Source organism: Natrix helvetica, assembly GCF_964273705.1.
Source record: "Natrix helvetica genome assembly, chromosome: 6".
Taxonomy (NCBI): Eukaryota; Metazoa; Chordata; class Lepidosauria; order Squamata; family Natricidae; genus Natrix; species Natrix helvetica.
This window is the reverse complement of record NC_138553.1, coordinates 36,644,327-36,663,052: the sequence shown is the minus strand read 5'-3', so window position 1 is coordinate 36,663,052 and position 18,726 is coordinate 36,644,327. Positions and strand designations below refer to the sequence as shown.

Below are 18,726 nucleotides of genomic sequence, written 5' to 3'. Positions count from 1 at the left end.
ACACATCAAAGATTTCCTCGCTAACTTTTAACCCTGCATTCTGGAGCTGAGTTTTGCGAGAAAGATTTGCGGGGAAAATCGAGAAAAACCTCGATGAACAATTTGGTGAGCAAAAACCTCACTCCCGTGCCGTGTCAGTGGGGAAGATGTCCTGATATATATACAGCATTACCCTAAATCCCGTTTATAGAAGCAAATTCTGAAAGAGCACACACTTTTTAAACGAAACACGCTGCTCCGCGTTTCTCACAAGAGTGGGAATGCAAACATTCTTCGGCCACTGGGTGGTCACGGAGAAAGATTTGGGCGATCTCACCGCTACCGTACTTCGAAATGCACCATCACGAAAACCGAAGGAGCGCCCGGGAGGACAAAGAAAGCGAGAAAGCCCGCCCCACCCTTTGCTTCCCCCGCTCCCCGCCCCCCAAGATCCTCCTGCCCCCGCCTCCCCTCTGCTCGCGCTGCCTGTTGGCCTGTCTCCTAGCAACCGTCCGCGTGCCGCCGCCGCCGCTTGAGCAGGAAGGGCGAAAACGAGGGAAGCGCCATGGCTGAGCTTCCCAAAAGCAGAGCGCGAACCCCGACGCTGCCTCCCCCGGCCCCCGCCATTTTCTATGGCTCTGTGGATCCGAGAAACCCAGTGGTTCACCGATTCGAGTCCGACCTGAGCGATTGCCTGGGCTTCCTCAAGCGGAAACGGGAAGCGGGGGCCGCGAGCTCCAAGGATCAGGAGCTGCACAGGCGAGGGTAAAGCGGAGAGTTTCCCCCAAGGGCCCACGCCTCCGTCCCCTTCCCCGGGGGCGACTCCCTCCTTTCCCGTCCTTCCTTCCCTGTGTAGCAATTTCTGATTACTGAGTGGATTCAGCGTAAGTCACCTGCATTTGCATGCCAGCCTCTTAACGGCGGCTGTCGAAAAACTAAGCAGGGTCGGACTTCGTTAATAGTCGGGTGGGAAAGGAGCAAATGATCCGGGAAAAGGAAAAACAAAACAAAAACCTTCCGGAAAAGCTTGTGATTCACCCCGTTTATTGTCAAGAAAACAACACGTCTTAGATAAACATCAGGAGTTCAGCATGACTCAAGGGAGACTTTACCTTTAACACTATGGAAAACAACAATTTTGAAAGTGTGATGCTGTCATGGCCATTTCCCCTCCTCTCCAGCATCCCTACCTGGAATATTTAGGCAGTAAGAAGAGTTTATCAAATGATGTTTCTCCCATCGGTGAAATATTTTATTTCTAGTCTGTTGTGAAACTGGACCAAAGGCAGAGGAGCTTTACAAGGGGAGGATGAAAGAAAGATAATTTGATTTTTTTCTTAAAATTAATTTATTTGATTACTGCATTACTAAAGCCACACTAGGTATTTCTTATAAGGCTTGGCTGTATTTGCACATGAAGAGTTATAATTTTTCACAGATCCAATATCAATTAGTTTTTTTATTTGTTGAATTGGAACAAGGAGGCTTTTAGTTTTTAGAAACATGATACTTCCTAGAAGTTGCAAACCACAGATGGGAAACCACATAATCAACTTCCTAGAAGTTGCAAACCATATATTTCCTGATATAAACATGTACCACATAGAGTTGAATTAGGTGAATTAGCAAACTGTAATAATACTACTTCAAGTGCAGTTGATATGTTTACCTTTGTGAGGCCAATGAGGAATGAGATCACAGAATGTCATGTCTCCTGGTTATGGTTTACAGAGGGTCCCCCCCCTCCCCAGATCTTCAGTGAATTTCTTTTATGTCATTCTACTAGTTGTTTGTTCATATCATTAGCATTTGCATGGGTAATCTGGTTGAAATAAGAGTTATATCAATTGTCAGAGTTATAAAACAACCAGAATAAAATTAATATTTAGCAGCTTCTTTTTGTATTCATTATTTTTAGTTTAGGAGTTGTTGTAGTAATTAGCTTATAGAAAAATATAGAAAAATATTTAGAAGGAACAAGTGATGGAAGTCTGATTTAAAATAGTCTCAAACTGATGGGAATCATTGTTCAGCAGATATGGATGTTGCTGGGCTGAGATAGGCTGCTTTACAGCTTTCAGAAACCATGCTGCACTTCATTCCTCAGTGAATATTATTATTTATTTCTAAAAATTAGTTTCCCTCCTAATCCCGCCACCCTCCCCGTTTCAGGTAAGAGGCTATTCCAAATGGCCAAGTCAGCTACAGTCATGCTTCCTAGGTCCCACTACTAGGCTATAACATTTGAGGAAAGAGATCTGGAGTATGCTCACCCTATCTAACTTGGTGGAAGAGCAGACATTCTCAGGAAGGAATAGTCCCTCTAATAATCTGACCCTGTGTCATGTAGGGCTTTTAATGGTAAATAGCCAGCATCTTGAATTGCATCTGAAAAGCAATTGGAAGCCAGTTCAACCCACCAGTGGTATTAGATGGCAAACTGCAGAGTGCCCAGAACTGCTCATGCAGTTGTAGACCCATGATTGCTTTCATAAAGGTCTCATGGAGAGAACGTTATAGTGATATAATTTTGGAAGTGTTTTAGATGTTGCTTGTTTTTATGTGATGCATGTCAGCATAAAACTATCTCTTGATTTTTAGAGTTCCAACGGTGTATTTATTTCTGTTGGATCTCTTTTATTGCGTCTGTTGTTTTTTCCAGCCTTTGTTATTATAATCTACTGTTTACTTAGATCACAAGGAGATTTTATGGAAATAGTATTTCGATATTTTATGGTGGGGTCTAAAACTTCTCTGCAGACAACATATCAATCAAACGATAATTTAATAGGTTAAAATATTTCGGATATATTATAAATGTTACTGTTATTTATAACTGTTTTGGTCTTCAAGTCAGAGTTAACTCCTGGTAACTGCTTGGAATAGTCCCAGCAGTTTTCTTGGCAACATTTTTCGGTAGTGGTTTGCCACTTTCTAAAGCTGAGCGAAAGCAATTGACCCAAAGTCACCCCATTAGCGTTGTGTCTCAGCCAGCACTCATAGTTTCTTGGTTTCCAGCTTGATGCTTACCTACTAGATCAGGGGTGTCCAAACTTGGCAACTTTAAGACTTGTGGACTTCAACTCCCAGAATTCCCCAGCCAGCAGAGCTGGCTGGGGAATTCTGGGAGTTGAAGTCCACAAGTCTTAAAGTTGCCAAGTTTGGACACCCCTGTACTAGATGAAACTGGTGTTAATATATATGACTTAAATATCTGTTACTTTATAAACATTTATAGACCGTTTTCATTGTTGGTATACTTAGGAATTCCAGTAAAATATAGCACCACGGTCTTATTGCCATTCTAAAAATATTAATCTGACAAGATTATTACCGTATCTCTCAATAAGTGATTTTCTGTGGTGATTTTTTTTTATTTAGAACCACTTCTTTGTTCAATATCTGGAACAACTATAGGCCTCGACTCCCAGATTGGTATTACAATGAAACACTTGTAAAAATTGGTGATCAGCTTATGGAAATGAAAGTAAGTAATGATTCTGATGAATCACTTTTATTAGATTTCTGTTACATGTGTAGGCATGAATGTTCGTCAGCTTGTGCAAAATGAGGTTTCGTATATAACATTTTAATTCAGTTGGGTTCAATTCAGTTCAGTTTTACATAGCAGGAATTGGGAGATGCAAACAGGATCCTGCTGTAAAGAGAAGGAGGTTCTACTGAATATCAGGGAACTCTGAAACAGATGGGAATAATGGTAGAGAGTTGCAAGAAGAAAAGGGAATTGATAAAAATTACTATACCCCATTTCTTTAGTCATTGCTTCCACATTTCTTTAAAAGGAATGTCCACTTTTTCTCAGAAACAAACTCTATTTGCAGAATATTTTAAGTATTAATTTCAGCAAACGTACTACCTTAAAATGATAAGTATTGATTGAAATATTTTTTTTTGAAATTATTTCACACCATACTGCCTGCTTTCAGCATTTCAAAATCTTAAAGATGATTTAATTGCCTCATCTTAGCATTACATCATTTTGGAAAACTACTGCTATATGATTTTGTATTCCCAAGTTTGATCCCTGTGTCTTCCATTCTGTGTATAGGTCCGTGATGGCGAACCTATGGCACGCGTGCCACAAGCGGCACGCAGAGCCATTTGTCAGGGCACGCGAGGCGCTGCCCTGTCAGCTGGCCAGCGCGCATGCGCACGCTGGCCAGCTGAGTTCACCTTTTTAAAAGCTATTTTTCGCCTTCCCCAGGCTCCAGAGGCTTTATAGGAGCCTGGGGAGGGCGAAAAGAGCCTCCCCGCCCCCCTGGCAGGCTTCAGGGACCGTCCCTGAAGCCTTCGGAACGCTTAAAACCACCCTCCGAGCAAACCGGAAGTGACTTCCGGGTTGCTCGGAGGGTTGTTTTAAGCGTTCCGAAGGCTTCAGGGACCGTCCGAGGCTTCCCTGATGCCTTCGGAGCGCTTAAAACGACCCTCCGAGCAACCCGGAAGTCACTTCCGGTTTGCTCAGAGGGTGGTTTTAAGCGCTCCGAAGGCTTCAGGGAAGCCTCCGGACAGTCCCTGAAGCCTCCGGAGGGCCTCCGGGGGGTCGGGGGAGGCTCTTTTCGCCCTCCCCAGGCTCCTATAAAGCCCCTGGAGCCTGGGGAGGGCAAAAAAATGTAAAAATGGAGGGGTCACGCGTTGTGCGCACATGCGCACTGGGGGGGCGCGCGTTGCATTATGGGTGCGGCACGCCCGCACTCGACCCCCCTGCGCTCCTCCCACTTGTGGCACGTGAGCCAAAAAAGGTTCGCCATCACTGGTATAGGTAGTCCTTGACCTATTCGTTCAGTATCTGTTTGAAGTTTCAGTGACACTTAATAAATGATGTTCATGACTGATCCTTAGAGTTCTGGCAATTCCAGCACCACCACCACCCCCGTCACACAATTGCGATCTGGGTGATTGGCAACTTATGATCATTTTCAGTGCCCTCATGATTGCCATTTGCAACATTCTCTGCTGCCTTCCCCAGAAAGCCACTGTCCACCCGCACACCCTGTTCCAGTCCCTTTGTACTCATTTTTCACTGGCCATTCATGCCTCCCCACACCCTCATGCACTCTCTCCAACCTGCACTGTGCTTCTTACTCAGCTCCTAATCTTGCGCACCCTCCCTGCTGTTGCTGCATGCACCACCTTGTACCTTCATGCACCTTTTCTGACCTTCACCGTGTGTCCCTTATATCAGCACACACACCGTTGCTCCCTCTACCATCCAGCAGCCGCCACTTCTGCATGCAGGCCTCGGAGTTTCAAATCCCTTGTTGGCTTCTCCACTGATGTGGATGGGGAATCCGGTTAAAAGTTGCTTTGTGTAATGACTACGGGATTTGATTAACAATGACAGCTCTTTAGTAATGGTTGTCACTTAGCAATGAAGTTGTGCTTTATGACTGCACCACTTAGGGATGGAAATTCTGGTGTCAATTAGCATCATGAATTGAGGACTATTTGAATATATTTAATATTACGTAATGATATCTATATTAACTTATTATTTTATTCATATTTGTTTTTGATATTTAATTCAGATTTGTATGAAATCTACTTATGATCCTTATTCAAGGTATTATGCCTCTTAGTGTGTCTATCCTTTATCCTACCTAAGCCATAATCTAGTTTAAATTGTTTTGCTAAATAAGCATAAGTGTTTGGGTTTACACAGCACCAAGTCATAAACTGTAAACCATTTAAACATAGTACATGCAATATACTGATCTAAAGCCAATAAACCATATGATGGCTATTACTATGTATTAACTCAACTAGTATTGTATCAGATGCTGTGAAATATGAGCAGTAGAAATAATTTCACTAATTTTGTCTGTATTAATGTTTCTTCCCAGTGAAAGTATTTTAAAAAGTTTACTCAAGACTGCTCTTATTTAGAATGAAGAAGAATTTAGTTTTAAAACTACCAAATAAATAACAAAGTATCCCAATATCTTTTGTACTGTATTAGCTGTATTCATCAGTCTGGTTTCCTAACTTACAATATTTGCTTACTTGAAAATGAATTCCAGTGGATTCAGTTGTTATACGAGCTTATTGAAGTTTAAATGTTTAAGTTTAAATATTCAATGTGTGTGAAACAACTGAATTAAGTATAATTAATTTTCAAGCGGGTATTATAATTATTGCATTTTATCCTACCTGTTTGTGTACAATTATCTATTAACAGTTTTATGGAAAATATAAGTAAAACATATTATTTTTGTTTTCAGGAACATAAGCTAGCATTTTTGTATTGCTATGAGCAGTATCTTCAACAAATTAGTGGTATAAATATAAACAAACATGGATTAGATGCACATCAATTAAAGTCTAATTTTTTCCCAAATGGATTTAGAGATCAAAGTGCTACACGAACAGTGAGTATTTACAACAGCTGTTAATGTTATTTAATCTTTCTATAATTTGGCATTAGTCAGGCTTCATGAAATAGGCCATCAATATGGCCCATATATTGCAAATGCATTAATTTGATGAGAAGATGATCCCACTTCCTTCTAGGAACGAGTTGAGAAAAATGAGAGCAGAAAGAAAATATAACTAATGTCTTCTTTCCTTTGTAAAATCCATTCATGAATTGTGAGAGCAAAGTATTAGAAATTTAATTTTCTCTTTCCCTCCCATCATTAATTTTTGGATTTTGACAGTAAAGTATCTTGGATTACAGGTAGTCCGTGTTTAGGGACCCACAGTTGGGATAAGTAATTTGGTTGCTAAGTGATGTAGTTGCTTAGTGAAAAATCATGTGACCACGACTATGATTATGATTTAATTTCAGCTTTCCTTTCCCCCCAGTCCTCCACCCTTTGAAATGTTCATGCTGGGACATGGATAATTAGCAAGAAGGGATTTAAATGTTTGTGTTTGCATTCGTTGGAAAGGAAAGGATTACAAGAGAGTAAACTGGCACACAATGGGGAATACAGATTGAAAGAAATGCCCTAGAACGAGTGGTTATCCTTTGGTCTTCCTGCACATCGCTCTGCCTTGCTATCCACCCTTGGCCTTCATGCATGCATGCTGTACTATTTCACCAATCCCTGGCCTTCCAGTGTGCATGTGCTGTGCTGCAGTACCCTCACTTCCCCTGCATCCCCCAACTTATACATTGTCTGCATTGGGTCTTCCAATCTCTCTCAGCTTCCTCAAACTCATGCTTGGCCTGTGCTGGCCTTTCCCTGACCTTTCCCAGCTGCCATGGCACGTTTCCACTACCTCTATATTGCCCTGCATTCCTGTGCTCCTTATCTCCTTACCCACTGCTTCCCCATTTAACCTGAATGTCTTGAGATTAAGGTGGCCACCAGGACTCAGATTGTTAGGGGTAATATGCTGACTCTTGTAAACTGCTTAGAGAGGGCTGTAAAGCACTATGAAGTGGTATATGTAGAAGTGCTATTGCTAAATGCTATTACACGAATGATCTGAGTACTGTTGGAAGAAATAGCCATCTGGGTTCAGTTCCAAGTGGGGAGAAAGACACTGGAAACATGGAGGCTGCTTGGAAAGATGGTGTAATGGTGAAGCAGAACCACCAATGTGTGATTCTGGGTAGCTGACCACATGGAGTGGAGAGGGAGGGTTATTTAGACCCTCTCTAGACTTGGAAGTTGAGCTTCCTGTTCCTGTGGCAAGAGCATGTATTGGTTGCTGCCAGACTCCCATAGGGCTATGCAAGGGTCATAGCTAATTCGATAGGTTGTCTGAATCAAGCTTGATCTTTTGTTTTGTAGATAGACTGGCCCAATCTTTCTCAATGGGCCCCAAATATCTGCTGGGGGCAGGGAGTTTCTGTTTCCCTTAAGATTTCCATTTCTCTTTTAAGGGAAGTACAATATTCTGCCTTTTAAAATATTTTTCAAAATATTTCATTCTTCTAGGAGGGATGACCTCTCAGTACTATGGGTGGGGGTAATAAAAGAATTGGAAAACGCTATAGAAATCAGATTGACATATTTTGATGATACATTTTCTGATTTCAGTCATTTCTTATCATTCATCTTAGCTTCATGTTCTGCAAGCAAGGAATATTTGCCTTTATAAAATAGTATGTGATAAAGACGGTGATCTCCTAAATCAAGACTCTGTGAAGACATGTTTTAACATTTTAACCATACTGCAACTCATCATGCAGATAACTTTGCCCCATGAACATTTATGTTGGATCGTCTACAATGGTATGCCACATTTTAAAACCTCCGAATGCAATCCTCGATATTAAATATTGTATTATGCCCCATATTGGAGGAATCTTCTGAAATTTCAAGATTTCCATTTTGAGAGTTTATTTATTTATTAAATTTGTTTGCCACTCATCTTGCTTTGAAGCAACTCTTTTTAAACAGTTAAATCATATGATGAAGGATTTCACATTTCTCTTTACCTTTAATAATTTTGTGCATCATATTTTTAACGCTGAAGGAAATGTCATGGGATACTGTGTTTTAAAAAAAATATTAACACTAGTATGTAAAATGTGTACAACTAAGAGGATAGTTCTTATTTTGGAATTGCTGATGTTTAGGAAAAGCATCATAAAACTATTTACTATTGAGATATTTTAAGAGGATGTACATTATATGGTATCAAGAATTTTATTACATATAAGATTGTGTACATTGTTCATAAGATATTTGAATTGTAGAAATGATAACAGCTAGGATGTAAAATATTGCACCATTTAAATCAATATTTTTGGTTCATTTTCAAATGAACATGAGGTTGGCTAAAAATAAAGATAGTTTCTAATGCATTCACAAAATTCACCACAATAAAGAACTATGGTATTTATATGTTAAAATATTTTTCTTATAGGTACGGTTCATATGTATACCATATGTAGGCACTTGATGACTATAGGCCAATCAGCTAAGGTACATAAAATAAAGTATAAGCATTTATCTGTCTGCTTGTTCCTTATCTTTTAAAGTTACTGTTCATTGTGTGTTGGGAAATGTTTGAACCTTTATTTGCATTACAAATCTATATTATTAAAATGCATTCCTTACGTAACAATAAGAAATCAAAACTTATTTTTTGAATAGGAAACTTTTAACCCGCACATCTATAATTAGGAAGATAGATATGTTTGCTCCAGAAGAGACACTTCACTTATAAAAGGTGGGGGGAACGCTTTGGCAGGGATCAGGTTTAGAAACAAGTAGGAAAATTGGGAATCCATTTTCAGAATGACTGCCTTGTCATTTTAATGTATTATTTATTAATCATATTTATTGTCTTTGTATTTAAATATGCATTATTATTTGAACTTAGAGGAAAGCTCCAAAAGAGTCCTGTGCATCATTGGAATGTTCTAATGAACATTCCCCAATCCCCGGGGCCATGACCTGGTACTGGTCCATGGCCTGTTTGGAATTGGGCTCTGTGAGTGGCAGGTGCACAGCTCCATTTGCATGAACAACAGGTACGCTTACGTCTGAAGCTTCATTTGTGCCTACGCTTGTGCAAATGAAGCTGGGCATACAAGCATGTGTGCCTGCTATTCACACGGAACCATTTCCTCTCTTCTCCCTGCCGGTCAGCAAAGGTTGGGGACCTCTGGGCTAAATGATTTGTGATGGTGTTTTTTGTTACAAGAATATGTACTTTCCCTTTGTGACTGTCATCTCATGCCAGGAGAAAGCATGATATTATCACCAAGGCTATGGAAAAACCTGATTCAGAATATTTTAACCTTGCCCCTTTTGATTTGTGGTTGATTTGTGAACAAAAATTCAAATTAGGACTTGCTGGGCCATGGATCCACTTTTCTTTAAAAGCAATTTAAAAAGCAATTTTTCTTTTTTCTTTTTCTTTTTGCTGACTATATAGGGCTGGTAGCTCTTTGGGGAATTCAAAAGTAAATAATAGTATTTAAATAAAGAGTATAAAACTTGCCTTAAGAATGTGAGAACTAAGATGGGTTCAGAACTAAAAAGATGTGATCAAGGAATATTTTTAAAATATAATATATATATATAGTCCTGTACATATTGTTATTATTTTGTGCTTTCACCTGTTCAAAATAAACTTAGTGTATAAAAATAGAATGCAGCAATTTCCAGTATAAAAATTACATGGTTATATAGAAGACTCTTATAGTATTAGATTGAATTACAGTGCCATCTAGTGGCTATTTTTCACATTTACATTTTTTGTCTTTAACTTGAAAAGAGTTGGTTAAAAAGATACTGTACTGTAGTCGCTTTCATTACTATGCAGGATAATTTAAAACAAAAAAATATTAATTTTAGAAATCAGCCAAACCAATAAATGTTCATTATAAAAGGAGAAATATTATTAGTTCTCTTCCAGTATCTAATATTATTAGTTCTCTTCCAGTATCTAAATTTTGATTTGCCTTTGGGCCCAGGCAGTTGCTCTTAACAAACATGCTAGATTTTTCTCTTTTTAGTATCCAAATGTGTACCTCGAGATTAAATTAACTTTCTTGACATTCTGTTTTGAATGTAGCAAAATTAGTATTTTTCTGATCAATTTGTGTTCGCTCTGCTGTCATTTCATGAAAAGCATTCTCATTTAGTAATGATTAATACGTACATAATGTATATATGTGAATGACTATGGGTGTGTGGATATGCACATGGGCCTTCGATTCAGTATTGATTTCTGGTAATTGCCTTGTCTAGTTCCTGTAGTTTTCTTGGCCAGGCAGGACAAGTTAAACTATCATTATCTGATAACTTAACGAATGAATTAGAAAAAGAAATGCCCCAGAAAAAAGGGTGTTTCCAGTGGTGGGATTCAAATAATTTAACAACTGGTTCTCTGCCCTAATGATTTCTTCCAATAACCAGTTCAGCAAACTGCTCAGAAAGTTAAAAAGTTCTCCCCAAGTGGTGTGAACTGGCTGAATCCCACCACTGGGTGTTTCTATATTGATAAGGATACTTTGTTAGTAGTAACCATCAACTTATCTTTGTACTTAACTACTAGTTACCAGCTCTAAGTGAAGAATTTGAATATGTATACAGTACTCCTATATTCTAAATACTCCAAGGGCCTAATTATCATTAAAATAAAGCAAGCCTTCAGTCCCTCCCTTCAATTTTAAAACTGAACTTTGAGATATGACTTAGGACTTTCTTTCTGTGAAAACACTAGTCCCTAATTTTATGATTGAACCTGGGAAGAGACGATTGTCTCTGAAGTTGTGTTGTATTTGAGAAGAGAATGTAAAGGTATTAACTGAACTTAAGCAACAAATAACATATCTGAAGAAGGTTTGTGATTTATACACTCAAGCTTGGTAGCCAAAGGTAGTCAAACTTTGATCTATAACTTGAAATGCATATATTAAAATGTCAAAAATAATAATCCGTCTGGCTTATTAATAAAGGGATCATTTTTAATAGGTGCTGGAATATTTATTGTGGGCATCAGTATGTATGGAATCATCAATTCCACTTTTAGCTGTACACTATTTGACATGGAGAGTCACTCTGTATGCTGCTGTTTGTCAGTGTTACTATGATTGCCAATCTGGTATTCATGGAGAGGTAATAATGTCTATTTTAACTTTTATTAAAAATATAAAAGATACTGCTTTTTGAGGTGCTCTCTAAAGCATAACTAGAAGGAGTTCCGTTGTGTTATATTCCTCATTTAGGATAGGAATAGTTTACATTAATATTTGGGATTTATCAGTCTATATTTAGGATAGAAATCATGTGCATGGAAATTTAGGATTTTAATGCATTCTTTATAGGAAATTGATTAACTGCCTCTGGCATTTTTCCTTTTTTTGCCCCCCCTTCTTTTGAATTATAAGTGTTATCAGATTTGGGTTTCAATGCACAACCAGTTTATTACTACTTTTTTTAAATTAGTAGGGACATCACTGCTAGGTTAAAATGGACAGACAGTATTGCCATTTCTTTCTCTATCTGTTGTTTCCTTATTAAAAAGGCAAAATTTCAAACGTGCGAAAGTTTCAAAGTGTGTTTAATAAATGAATGAATATATTATGTTGTAGGTATTTGCACGGCGTGGTTTGATTAAAATTGATGAATTAAAGCAAATGGAGTTTATGAGTTCATCGCCTCTGAGTATAGAAACAAAGAAAAAATTCAAAGAAGCAACTGTAAAGGTACATATTTTTCATAAAGATGACCATAATTAAAAACAGAAGTAATATAATAATTATGCATTTCTTCACTTTGAGCCAGATGGCAGCAATGATTTTTAAAAGAACCGTATTTGAACCAAGAAGGAGACCAAAAGGAGTTCTGAGACCAAGAATAAGAGCTAATCTGAAAGAAGCACAGCATGTAAGTTTTAGGAATGTTGGCTTGTCCTGGCCAGGAATAGGAACTCATGAAGGTGACTTTCCTTTCTGTCTGTCTATCTGTCTGTCTGTCTGTCAATAAATCCCTTTGAGCTCAGTGAGACTTCTTCTCAGGTGAGTAGATAGAGATTGTAGCATTAGAATACCTGTTTTGTAAAGATTTGGGGCTCATCTGAAGGCTTTATGTTATTGATATAATATTGATTCTGTCCCTTCTTGAAAAATGGAACTCTTTAAAAAGAGATATTTACATTGGAACCTAATTCTTCATTCTGCCAGGTCTTATTTTTTCGTGCTGTCTGAAATTACAAATAAGCACTAATGTATTTGAAACCACTACCTAATGTGTAGATTTCTCAGGGGAATCTGGCTTTTAGAAGGCTGTAACTCCAGAAAGGAATTTTTATTGAGAACCCAGTTGCTGTCAATGCCTGGCTGTAGAAACTCTTACTACTAGCCTTTTGAATCTTACTCATTTGCCTCTCCCATTGGTATAAAGGCTTTAATGAGCTTTAATAATTAAATGGCATAGTGTGTTATACATATGCACACTATTTGCAGCATGTTTTGTCTTTCCCTCCCAACAATTTATATTTTTTAAGAATCAGGTTTATAACATTTTGCTTCTTATAATGGATTAAAAATGGCAGTCACCTTTCACTTGACACCAAATTTTACAATATAACGTTCAACAGTCATAGTAACTGTATTACTATATGTATTACTATAGTTCAATTTATTTGAAATACAACATGATCCTTGATGTTATTTTATTTTAGATGCCTTGGCCTCGTACCATCACAGAACGGTTGCTAATGGAAATATTTGATTGCAATTCATCAATTTTTCTTGCCATTATGGAAGCTCTGTTTGATAAAAACAGACGGACCCTTATTCCTGGACCCTCTTTTCCCGATGAAGTAGAAGTGCGTGACATTATTTCAGAACTCTGTTTTGCAGGCGCGGATATTCTTGATGGTAATTGTTTATATATAATATATAATAGAACGATAAGAAAAAAATAGAGGTTCAGAACTATATACCGTATAAAATTAACAGAGGTTAACTTTCCCCAAACAGGCCAGTTTCCAGATGTCTGGATTTCAATTACCAGGGTTCTAAAAAATAACTATGATGGTTAATGAATATTATTTATTCTATATATAGAGAAGAGAATGAAGATGTCTGTCTGTCTGTCTGTCCGTCCGTCCGTCCGTCCGTCCATCCATCCATCCATCCATCCATCCATCCATCCATCCATCCATCCATCCATCTATCTATCTATCTATCTATCTATCTATCTATCTATCTATCTATCTATCTATCTCAAGGCTGATCTGAAGGGTCCTTGGTGCTCTCTGAACCTGATTGTTTGCTTGCAAATGTTTCACTATCAGATTAGGTAACATTTTCTGTGTTAGAAGAGACAGAGGTTTCAATATTCCATGGTTGACAACTCAAATTGTGAAAGAGTAGGAAATTATTTTCCAGGTATCTTTAAATAAGTGTTGCCTGCTTAGAATTGTGGGTAAGCTGAAACATAATTTCTACCTCTGTGGGAGAAGAGAAAGCAAATCAGACCTGAAAAATAACCTTTGGCTTTCAACTGGCACATTATAGAAGAATGAAAAGATGCTTATTAGGAAATGATCTCATTGTCTAAGTTGAGCCTTGTCCTCAAGCCTGTAGAATCCCCAAGTTGATCTTGCAGTTGCTATGCCAGTTCTGGGACTTCTTTCTCTCTGCATATTTTTTTAAATGTTTCTTATACATTCGCTGATACTTGTACATCTTAAGCCTAAAACATAGAGGGAGAATTTACTGGTAGCTAGGAAACAGCAAATCTGGGAGGGACTTCTGTAATGTGCTTGTGAGCTTAACTCCTGATCCACCAAGCACTTTTTTTGTCTACTAACACGTATGTGGCCTTCTGTTTTGTGGATATTCCCATTAACAATCTCTAAGAATTACTAGACCAGCGGTTCTCAACCTGTGGGTCGGGACCCCTTTGGGGGTCAACAACCCTTTCACAGGGGTCCAAATACCTGTTAGCTACAGTCTTAATTCGTGTCCAGTGGATCCAGGACTTAGATCCTGCAACCTTCACTGCAAGCAGAGAAGACATAACAACAGTAAAAGGCCCTTTCCACCTTCCCTCAAGCTGTTCCTTTTTGGAGTTTTTCAACTTGTTTATTCAATCCCTGCACCATTTCCATATTCCAAACACCCCCCTTATGAGCCAATTGTGCTGGGATGAAATGCTGAGCTGAGTCCCTGCGTGGACCCGATCGATTTTAGGACCAGGCTTGGAAGAGACCCCTTGGTAACTGTAAATGTCGGGGGTCAACAAACAACTTTTCTAGTGGATACTGGAGCGGGGAGATCTGTGGTGAATAAGCCTATATCAGCACCTGGACCATGTACAATTCAGGTCCAGGGGGTTTCAGGACAGGTTTTGGGTCATAAGGTTCTGAAGCCTGTCTCTTGTGATTTTAAAGGAGCTAAAATACAGCATGAGTATATGGATCCATGGTATATGGATCATTACCTGCTAATTGGTGTGGAACATGTGTTCTTGGGATAATCAGACCTGGATTCTTCCTACTTCCATTACGAAACAGACAGAATTTGGGGGTTCCGGTTTATGATGAGGTTGAAATGTACAAAGGAAAAAGAGAGGCGTAGACACATCTATTATAGGGAAAGTTAATGTGGGAGGTAATCATCATAGTTGGGGAGATGAAGAATGGCCTGCAGAACGAATCATACAGGTATATGGACCAGCTGCATGGGCGGAAGATGGCATGTATGACTATCGTACCCCTGTGTACATCCTAAATCGTCTGATTCGTTTGCAAGCAGTTGTGGGAATCGTAACTAATGAGACAGTTAAGGGTCTTACTCAATTAGCCAGGGAAAGTGCAAAGTCCACACCTTATACTATGTAAAACAGATTAGCTTTAGATTACCTATTAGCTAAGGAAGAAGGAGTATGTGGAAAGTTCAAGCTGACTAATTGTTGTATCGAAATAGATGAAAGTGGTAAGGTAATTAAAGAAATCACTGATAAAATGGTTAAAATAGCCCATGTGCCAGTACAAACTTGGAAAAGTCTCAATTTACAAGATATATTTTCAGGATGGTGGCCTAAATTGCCTGGCTTATAAGCCATTGTGGGTCTGGTGGGATTGATTGCTGCTGGCTGTGTGCTACTCCCATGTGTGTTACCCATCTTTGTTAAAACCATCACTAATAGTCTATCTTTATTAGCTGAAAGGAAAGCAACTGCTCAGGTAATGGCAATGTGGGAATACGAAAAGCTTCAGCCACAAGAGGTTGGAGGAGATCCAGAATATGTGACTCTTCTGGACATGTCAGATGAGTCACAAAGGGGGGAAGTGAGATAGGCTAAAACCTTGGTTCAGGTCTAAAAAACAGGCTGAAGGCTGCAGGCCCGAAAAAGTCTGGTCAAGTCCAAAGCCTTATTTCCTTTCTTGTAAGAATTGCTGATATGACTAATGTTTATTTTTATCTGCAGTAAGTCAAGCTGACCCAGACGGATGTTATTCACTTCTGCTTTCCTCCCCAAATGCAATAGTTAGAATGTGATAAGGTTTGCACAATTCTTGAGATGCGTGTAACTCTCTTTTCTGTCATTAACTGTAACCAAATATCTGTATGAAGCATTTTCCAGTTCCTCTTAGGACCATATATGTCAAATGTAGCAATCAGCCACTGTATACGTAATGTGGGGTATAAAACCCTGTTTATGATAATCATTCGGGGTCCGGACAAGTTGTTTTCTCTTTGTTCGGTCCTTTATTATGCATAATAAAACTGTTTCCTACACTAGAGTGCTTGGTTGTGTCCTTCCCTCTTCCTACATCAGCCTAAGACCATTAGAAAACACATATTTTCGATGGTCTTAGGAACCGAGACACCAATTTTATGGTTGGGGGTCACCACAACATGAGGAACTGTATTAAAGGGTCGCGACATTGGGAAGGTTGAGAACCACTGTACTAGACTGTGCTGGTCAGGTGTAAAGTGGCCATGTGGGGGCAATGCTTGAGGAGGGACATTTCTGTAGACTTGTCAAGTCAAGGAGTTGAACGGGTATTAAATAATATATAGTATTTAAAGAGGTTTATGTTTTTTTTTTAAGGTGGTGGCGTCAATGTTGCAATTAGCACTTCTGAAGCTCCTTCAATAATAACTACCTCATCACTTATGCAGCAGATATTAGCAGGTATTTTTAAAATTTTTACAGTGCTTTATTAATTAAAATGATGAAACGTTTATGTAAGATAGTCCTTTATAAGAAGTCATAATAATTATAATTTTAGTGCAGATAAAAATGTTTTGATACCTATTAAATTATCTTCTTCGCCCCCTTTTAAAAAGAAAAATAAATAACCAGTAATTTGGCAGTTTAGGTGACCATATATTTATATTTATTTTTATACATGTTTATAGCTTTTAAAATAACAAAAGAACAAAAGGAACAAAACACAAAAATACATACATTATTAAAAATACATGACAAGAGTTTTAGAAAAGATGAAAAAGATACAACAGGAAAAAATGAAAATACCATAATAAAAAGTATAACATGTTGCTATAATAAATAGAATAACAGAGTCAGGTGAGGAAGGGGGGCATTCTTTCATCTTTAAGTCTTTTACTGGTTAGCCACGCCAGTGGAGTACTTCAATTCATTCGATAGAGCATTGTCCTGCTTAAAAATCATGGTGGTCTTGAAAGATGCAGACTTTTTCCTGTACTTGAAGAAACTGTCTTCTAAAAACTGGCAGTAAGTTTGGGAGTGGAAGTTTTGGAGTCCATCTTCAACCTGAAAAGGTCCATCTAACTTATCTATCTATATAAAAGCGAAATACCACTCACACATGATCACAAAATCTACAGAACCGTAAAGTCTACAAACTTGAAATTTGGCATGTATGTTCATCTTGGCTTCTAGGTGCTTGCTAAGAAAGGATTTTTCGAAATGACTATCAGATCATTAGCATTTTTTATGCAGTGTTTATATAGAGAGATTAACACACTCAGATTCTAAGGAGTTAGACATTCTACTCCCCCTCCCTACTTGCAAAGAACTCTGTTTCAACTGCCACTTGTCTCTTGCAACTCATGCATAACTTGCACCAGCCATCCCAAGCTCTTCCCTAGGTCCTCATGATTCCCCCGTGGCCTGTATTAGCCATCCCAGCACTTCCCTATCCTTCTGTGACTAGTATGTGACTTGCACCAGTCCTCATCAGTCCTCTCCCAACTACCCCAGCTTCCCATGGCAAGTTCCCAAACTTTTTCAGTAGCCCTGCACCTCTTACCTGAAATTCCTGCCTCTTTCCCACTTAACAACCCACATATCTGGGATTATAATGGCAACCAGAACTGCCTGGGATTTCCATTTCTCAGTGATGTGGCTATATAGTGTGTTTTGCAACATTACTTATTGAGGGAAATTCTGACCATAATTGTCATCATAACCTGAGGATTACTTGTAGCCTACTGTATATCAGCGAAGTAGAATTTTAATATTTCTTGTGATGCTGTCTTCTGACCTGGCCTCCCATGAAGGGCTGAAAGTACTTGATCATAAATTAACCACAGAGATATAGAGTGTACTGAACTCCAACTAGCCAAACATATTCTGGTTACCATGTTTTGTAACTTAGCTAGAGTTTAGCTAGAGCTAGACCAGATATCTCTAATGTAGAGCTAAACAAGTCAGGAATTCAAACAATAACCTATACACAAATCACTAGCTAGTCATCTCCTCATATTTGACAGTGAACTAGTTAGAGTTGCTGTTTTACAAGCAAGGTTTTTCTTCCTAGACTAGTTGTTTTTGAAGAACCTTGAAATCCTCAGCCATTTTTCTTAAGTCTGCCCTACTGTATGTATTTATACCCTTCAAGAGTTTGCTCTCCTGAGGTTTGATGACATTCATCTCCCATATCTGAGTCAGGTATTTTCCTTCCTAATGGTTGCCATTAAGGATTGCACTGTAACCATAGTTTTAGGAATACTTTTCTGCCCAAACTAGGCTGCTATTTCATTATTAGGGTTTCCACTAGCACTTTTGATTTTCCCAGAGATCAGTCATATTATTCATATAGTATAGAATAACTATTTGGTCCTTTATTTTGTTCTGGGTTAGCCATCATAGTTTCACTACTTGTGTCTGAACTGAAACCTTATTTGACAGGCAGTCTGTAACAATGGTTTCTTGCTGTAAGTGCCAATGGTTTCTAGAGTTGTCCTCCTTATCCTTTGTCTCATTATTTGCAGTTCTGTGTTTCCACCGTTAAAGAGATCAGATCTTGCTATACTGTATGTGATAACGGTTTTCCCATATCAGTAATTTTAGCCTTGGTTTTTGCTCACAC

The 18,726-nt window shown here is 38.5% G+C and overlaps 1 protein-coding gene across 1 annotated transcript in view; it reads left to right on the top strand.

Annotated features, from left to right (window-relative positions):
• Positions 1–544: 544 nt before the first annotated feature.
• Positions 545–18,726, top strand: part of CFAP54 (cilia and flagella associated protein 54) — a gene marked incomplete at its 5' end in the record, with an annotated part of 151,092 nt that continues 132,910 nt past the window's right edge. The window contains 10 exons of the mRNA XM_081958765.1: positions 545–744; positions 3,361–3,466; positions 6,219–6,365; positions 8,012–8,183; positions 8,821–8,879; positions 11,382–11,525; positions 12,002–12,115; positions 12,195–12,296; positions 13,093–13,291; positions 16,479–16,562. Of these exons, the coding sequence (XP_081814891.1) occupies positions 545–744; positions 3,361–3,466; positions 6,219–6,365; positions 8,012–8,183; positions 8,821–8,879; positions 11,382–11,525; positions 12,002–12,115; positions 12,195–12,296; positions 13,093–13,291; positions 16,479–16,562 (1,327 nt within the window). The remainder of the gene's footprint in view (positions 745–3,360; positions 3,467–6,218; positions 6,366–8,011; positions 8,184–8,820; positions 8,880–11,381; positions 11,526–12,001; positions 12,116–12,194; positions 12,297–13,092; positions 13,292–16,478; positions 16,563–18,726) is intronic.